Source organism: Adiantum capillus-veneris, chromosome 4, assembly GCF_014529385.1.
Source record: "Adiantum capillus-veneris isolate H3 chromosome 4, ASM1452938v2, whole genome shotgun sequence".
NCBI classification, from domain to species: domain Eukaryota; kingdom Viridiplantae; phylum Streptophyta; class Polypodiopsida; order Polypodiales; family Pteridaceae; genus Adiantum; species Adiantum capillus-veneris.
Window position 1 is genome coordinate 110,880,108 of NC_140934.1, and position 7,135 is coordinate 110,887,242.

Genomic DNA, 7,135 nt, shown 5'->3' on the forward strand with positions numbered 1-7,135 from the left:
ATCATAGGAGGTGCTTCATGTGAAGGCAAAAGTAAAGAATCAATAGTATCTGGTGAAGAAGATACGTCATCATATCCAAAAGAAAAAGCAGTAAGTAAAGATTTGGTATCATTGGTATCCTCTAAAGACCATGTGCCTCCCATGAGCTAATTCATTCAAAACAACATCACGTCTGACTATTACCTTTTGAGAGGATGGATCTTAAAACTTGCAATCTTTAGAAATGTTGGAATACCCAATCAAAATCACTTTATATCCAAAAAAATAGCTTTAAATCTAGGAGGATCTATCTTTTTTTATGTTTCTTTAGGCACATGAATATAAGCAACACATCCAGACATTCAAAAAACATAAATAGAAGGAATTTCACTTGTCCAAACTATAACTGGTATTTTACCACAAGGTGTAGAGGTGGAAAGATGATTTTGAACAAGTGGTTAAGATGGACATGTATATAAATTAAGAAAAATATTGGAAAGCTCATTCCCTTCAAGAATCAATAACATCTTTGCTTTCCAAATAGGAAAACCTTTGCCTTGAAAAGGAGGAACAAATTGTTACTTTGAAGGAAAACCATTAACAATGCCATCTTAGGCTGCGAGAATCCATATATATGAGATCACACACCATTATGAGATGTCAAAAGGTAGCGCCAAGAGATAGTGATAATGACACAAATCTCTCAAGACGTAGATAAAGTGAAGAGGATACAAATATCCTAAAATGCCAATGAAAGTGCTTCAAAAGATAGAGCATGTAAAATTAATGAGACTTGTCACATATGTGCCAAAAAAGACGTAAAAAGCAGCGCCGAATAAGGAGATGTGGGATGTAAGGAGACTTTATGCCGAATATTCTTGGCTAAAAAATAAAGAAAGCAATAGCTAATTTTGATAAAATGACGTAAATGGTGAACGTGATGAAACATGAGTCAAAGTACGTTGGATAAAAAATAGCATATCTTATAGCTTCAAACCACATTTTCTTCAACAAAGGACTTAAATCAAAGAGCAGGATGGGATCCATCATTTTCTAGTTGAGACCATTTGATCTATGATGCATTGGTCTCCCTATGTGGTCCAATTGTGAGGAGAAGACCCTCAAATAATGACCCAAAGTTAAAAAGACATCATCCATGCAAAACAACTATGCAACATAATCACATTTTAATTGTAATAAAAATAAATGAAGATCACTCAACCTAAAAAATTATGTTAAAAACACAAAATACACGCATGATAACATGAACAAACAACACATGTATACTTTCTTGTGTTCTTACCAACAAGTTTGTCGTAGGAAATTATCGTAGCTCTAATACAATTTGATATGAGAGAGAGAGAGAGAGAGAGAGAGAGAGAGAGAGAGAGAGAGAGAGAGAGAGAGAGAGAGAGCACCATATATGCTCTTAAAAAAGGTAGTTCATATTCATCATAAGTCACATACATATAGGTGAGTCCTAGCCTACGGTGAGCTATATATAGCTCCAATAAGTATAAGCCTTGTTATAGCAACATTGTAGCAGTGATCATTATTAAAATTCTCTCATGGAGGTCATAAGTGATATATCTCATTAGGAGTTTCACAATGTTAATTTTTTTCTCAAGACTAAACCTAGGTTATTACAAGTGATTAGACACCCATTAATTTTCATGGACAGGCAGACATGCATTCTGTAACCATGGGTATGAAAGCCAAACGCAAGATTATAAGCACACTTTTTGGGAAAATGAGAAGAGAGGAGATCTTGCAAAAATATGGCTATGTCTCCCTTCATTGTCTTCTTACCCCCTTTCCTTATCTACATCTCTTCTCTTTATGGTTTGCTCACATTGTATGTGCTCAAAGCTCTTGTTTCTCTCTATACTTGCAAGGTCACTCCTTTGCATGCATGTATTTTGGAGTGATACCAGTTCCTTCTCTACATCTCTTGTGTATGTGTTGGTCACATTAGAGAGAGAGAGAGAGAGAGAGAGAGAGAGAGAGAGAGAGAGAGAGAGAGAGAGTGTATTACAAAGGCACACACTAAATGTTAGTGAGAGAGTGTATGAATAAAGCTCCACATCCAACAAATATCCAACTCCACATGGGAAGATCCATGTTGGCATTAAAGACACTGCACTTTTACTAGTGCTTAAAATACTATATGCAAAATTAAAAACGACTCCAAATAGCTAGTCTTATAGTAACTTATGCCTTGGAAAAGACCTCAAGTCATATTAACTTACCAAAATACTTTTTTATCTATATTATAATCTTATATTATTTTGGGCAAGGGTTTTTACACTATTCTCAAAATCTCAATCGTGAAATACAAGTAGAACCAACTTATTTTGTGGAATTGAAATCAACAATCAATTTGTACAAACATCGATTTATACTAATTTGACAAATAACTTAAGCGATCATCTACATCACGAGGGAAACCCATCCTTGAGTGTAGCACCAGCAGGAATCCATCAATCTTCATTAGTGAATATAGCTTTTGTTGCAATATCATGTACTAATTATCAATAAAGGATTTTTGTAGATCATAAGCATACTTGCATGTGTGTGTGTGTGCTAGAGAGAGAGAGAGAGAGAGAGAGAGAGAGAGAGAGAGAGAGAGAGGGAAAAAGTTTACCTTTGTGCATGTGCTTTTTGGTACATCCACAAATATATTCATCCTCATACACACACGTGCACACTCACATATACACAAAACACACATACAAACGGATACTTGCATACTTGCATGTGTGTGTGGGTGTGTGTGTGTGTTAGAGAGAGAGAGAGAAAGAGCTTTATGACGGACTCTAATAGTCCTTCGGAATCGGATGCTGCAAGTGCTGAAATACGTGATGCATCTTGAGCCCATGTATAGCTAGCAATCAATACTCCTGTTGCATCTACATCATCATTCCCATAGCTTGGATACACAATAGTCCGAATTGGTAGATCTGTGGATGATTGCCCTCCAGATTTTATAGGTTTACCCTTCATCACACTTTCATTTTTCCACCATCTTGATTTTGATACAAGTCCTATTTTGACGCTTGAATCCATATGAATTTCCCTTAGTGCGGTGCGTTTCATGTAGGAGAAGTTGCACTCGGACGTGTCTATTGAACGCATCACACTTGGTGGTAGTGTGTTGATGACATGGTTGAACACACACCTCTCATCGGTTTGTAGATACACATCAATTTTGGCTTGCGAGGCTTTGAGGGACTTATCTTTGTGACCTTCTTCTCAAATTGAGGCTTAGAGTGGATAACATGAACCATAGCATCTATTATTCGACTCATTCCTCCTTTCACACACTTCCACACAACGTCCTAACCGGGTGCATCAAAATCAAAACTACGCATTATTGCCTCAGTGAGAGCATCATTGTAGAGGCTAGTTGCACTATCCAAGGTCTCTAGGTAGTCCACCAACTCTGAGGGGAAGTTGCATTTTTGAAGGCTGCGCATGTAAGCACGAACAGAGAGGTGATCCAATTGCAACAATTTTTGAAAGCCTTTATCAAAGTCTTTCTCTAATGCCTCTTTAAGATCGTCGAAGGCAAGATCGACCCAATATGTGTAGTTCTTTCCCACATACATGTCATCTAAGCTGCCTTTGTTACGCTTTCCAAAATGCAAGGGGTCTTCTGATGATCCATCATTGTACTCACTCACAGTTACTCTAGAAGAGTTGTAGTACATGATGTTATTGGGGTCCGAGAGATGATAATCTAAGAGAACAACTTTAAGGCTTGGATCTATTACAGACGAGTTGAGAAAGTTGATGAGAGACCATGGTTCTGGGCCAATAAGCCTATCCATTATCTTTATGGTAGGAATGCGCATAGCACCAAGGTCGATGTAGTCCCATGAATTGCTCCGTTTATTTTAAAAGTAGTGAGTGCAAATTCGACCACCGGCTCTGCTAGGGTGCGCTTCCAATATTTGGTAGTTCGTAAGGTTCAAACTATCCAAAATTAGGGCAGCATATATAGAGGCCAGCTATCCCACCACCAATGATGCCAATCTTTTGCTCCTCAAGTGAACCACCAGGTGGCATGCATGATGCTACATAATACATCGGTAATCTCTCTCTCTCTCTCTCTCTCTCTCTCTCTCTCTCTCTCTCTCACACACACACACACACACACACACATACACGTGTCATTAGATGAGTTACACTAAGCATGATCTTGGATGCACAATCCTAATCCCATGCCCGCTGCCGAGTCATGTCCACAAGTTTGGCTAGCCCCTTATATGGGATATTATTAGAGTGATGTGGAGGATTTTTGTACAAAGAGGAGTGTAGGGTAGACTTCAAGTAGAGAAGGTGGAAGGAAAGGAGTAGAGTCAAGCATACACTTGGACATTGAATTCAAAATTGAGCCCTGGTTCGACCCTTCATTTCACTTCTAATGGAAGATGGATAGTTTTACTAAAACATGGTGCTGATATTGCTTCAAATATTACCTTCACGATATCTATCTCATGTGGTCTTGACTTGTACATACAACAAGAAACATTTTGGCTTAACTAGTACTCTATCTCCAAAGCATACTAAATTGGGAATCTCATGGGAATATTTCTTATCTGGATTTAGGGACACTTCAATAACCAAGGTTTTTGGGTAAGTTTGGAAGAGGAGGAAGGAATGTTTCAATGATATTGTATCAATGAGTGAACCCTACGAAAGGGTTTTTGGTGTTATTTCTCACGCCTAGGATCATGACAAGGTACCTCAAGCTAAACTCATTGTTAGCAAACATGAACATTTGCAGATACTCATCAAATAAAATAGGAGATGCTTGAAGTATGGACAAATCTAGCCCCTTTTTAAGGTGCTCTTATGAATGGACAAAACCATATGTATGTTTGTAAGGTAGTACACCATAGTCATTATCTCCTAATTGGGACTTTTGAAGTGATTTTGATTTGTTTAATTGATGTTTTTTTTTATTTGCTTCAAAAGAAGAATACAACCTCGAGCCATTTTAAACGTTTAGCAAGTAACATGAATAAACATACGTAAAACACCTGCAAAATAATGAGAAAACTCTAGCTTCCTATAAGAGAAAATCTCCAGATCTTGTTGTGACTATATGAATCCCCCTGCGCCAATTAGATATAACACCTATCACTCATGTATGAGAAACGCTAATTAGGGAAGAACTCATTTTCTCACATGGGAAAATGTAAAAAGAAACTGCTTGTGCATGATATAATGAAAGGTCAAGATGGTGAATTACCACAAGAAGATTCTCACAATAATTCCCACATTATGACTAACTCAACATCATGAACTTTTGTGAGGGAGGCACGGTATACCTAGCTAGGTACGATTGGGGAAGGGGACTGCTGGCCGCGCGGCGGGGGGGGGGGGGGGGGGGGGGGGGGGGGGTTCCCCCCGGCCACCAATCGTAACTAGCTAGGTATGCGGTGCCTCCTGAGCAAAAGCTCATGATGTTATGCATTGTATGAAAAACACTGAAAAAAGCTCTCTTTTCCTACATGAGAAAATTCTAAATCTTCTTGTTAAATACCTTCCGGCCTATAAGTTGCAGTGTCGCTCATAAACTCAAGATCGGCTTGCAGCTGCGCCTGCGCAATGAGTTTCTCAGCAATGGCGAAGTAAGATGGCATCCTCCGCATCTAGGGCTTGATGACGTGATCCACCAGGAATCCGCTTAGAGAAGGAGTCTCCAGATCGCCCAATTACATGTGAGCAAGTCATCCTTGATCTTAGTGAAGCTCTAGCTAATTCTACCAATATTTAGGAGAATGACCTGCTGCAAGATCAAGATGGTCTGCAGTGACCTGCGAGGTAGATTTATTACCACAAAATTAGCGTGAGCTCATGACTTGTGCAAGCTCTGCATGTTAATATATATATAGCAGAGACCTCATGAAACGTTGGGTCCCGTCTCATGCACGCTGCGTGTTGATCTTGACCTTGAATGCGAAGAACGTGGAATAATTAATTAAAAATGTGCCTGGTGATGGGGAGTCGGGACTCGGGGAGAGTGGATGAGGCCTGCACAGACAACCAGATTAAAATTCAGCTCTCTCTCTCTCTCTCTCTCTCTCTCTCTCTCTCTCTCACTCACACTCACACACACACACACACACACACACACACACACACACACACACACACACACGCAGGCGACACATTTGTCCCGTGCGGAAAGAGAGGCACGCTTGCATTTTAATTGACAGCATTCCTGCATTTTAATTTCACCTGGTCAAGAGATCCTGATCACACTGGAAAATAATAATGAGAGAGACAGAGAGCAGTAGTCTCCGTATTTCGACCTATCCATCGCATCTATAAATTAAAAAAAAAGCTATGTTCATCAAACATAGCAAAATCATTGACTTTGAAAATGCCACATGGCGTGAAAGCAGATAGATGGACCATGCCACATGGCTGATTAATGGACCCTATGTATTGAAGAAGGCCGTCACTAACTCGCCGACGGCGGCACTGCCTAATCAGAGAGAGAGAGAGAGAGAGAGAGAGAGAGAGAGAGAGAGAGAGCAGCATTCCTTGCACTCCTTGCACAATTTTTATTGCAAGCATGGCTCCAAAGAAACGCTAAAAAAATAGCATCTTTGGAGCCATGCTTGCAATAAAAATTGTGCAAGGAGTGCAAGGAATGCTGCGCTCTCTCTCTCTCTCTCTCTCTCTCTCTCTCTCTCTCTCTCTCTCTCTCTCTCTCTGATTAGGCAGTGCCGCCGTCGGCGAGTTAGTGACGGCCTTCTTCAATACATAGGGTCCATTAATCAATCCATAGGGTCAATACATAGGCACCACCCCTATATCACTCCCTGCAAGCAGGCAGTGCCAAGAAGGTGAGGGCTCACGATGGTTTGTAAACGTGCTAGAGAGAGAGAGAGAGAGAGAGAGAGAGAGAGAGAGAGAGAGAGAACTTGTGTGCTTGATTGTTTGATGATTATTTCGATCTAAATACTAAATGCCCTTGGCAATATCTCAAGGCAAAGGATTGTCCAGGTGTCCCAGCCTGATGCATACGGTAAAGGGGCCAATAAAAATCCGAGGGACCCTGCTACCCCCATTTTTAAAACCACCTTGCGCCAATTTAAGGACACCAAGCACCCAATGGTAGAGTGGTTAGAGTGGGCAA

The 7,135-nt window shown here is 40.1% G+C and overlaps 1 protein-coding gene across 1 annotated transcript; it reads right to left on the reverse strand.

Annotated features, from left to right (window-relative positions):
* Positions 1-2,852: 2,852 nt before the first annotated feature.
* Positions 2,853-5,843, reverse strand: LOC147459804 (uncharacterized). The gene is made up of 2 exons (XM_086509904.1): positions 5,531-5,843; positions 2,853-4,055 (listed from the first exon to the last, which is right to left on the reverse strand). The coding sequence occupies exon 2, from the start codon at positions 3,831-3,833 to the stop codon at positions 3,318-3,320; it is 516 nt and encodes a 171-aa protein (XP_086366030.1). The 5' UTR covers positions 3,834-4,055; positions 5,531-5,843; the 3' UTR covers positions 2,853-3,317.
* Between the last annotated feature and the right edge of the window lie 1,292 nt (positions 5,844-7,135).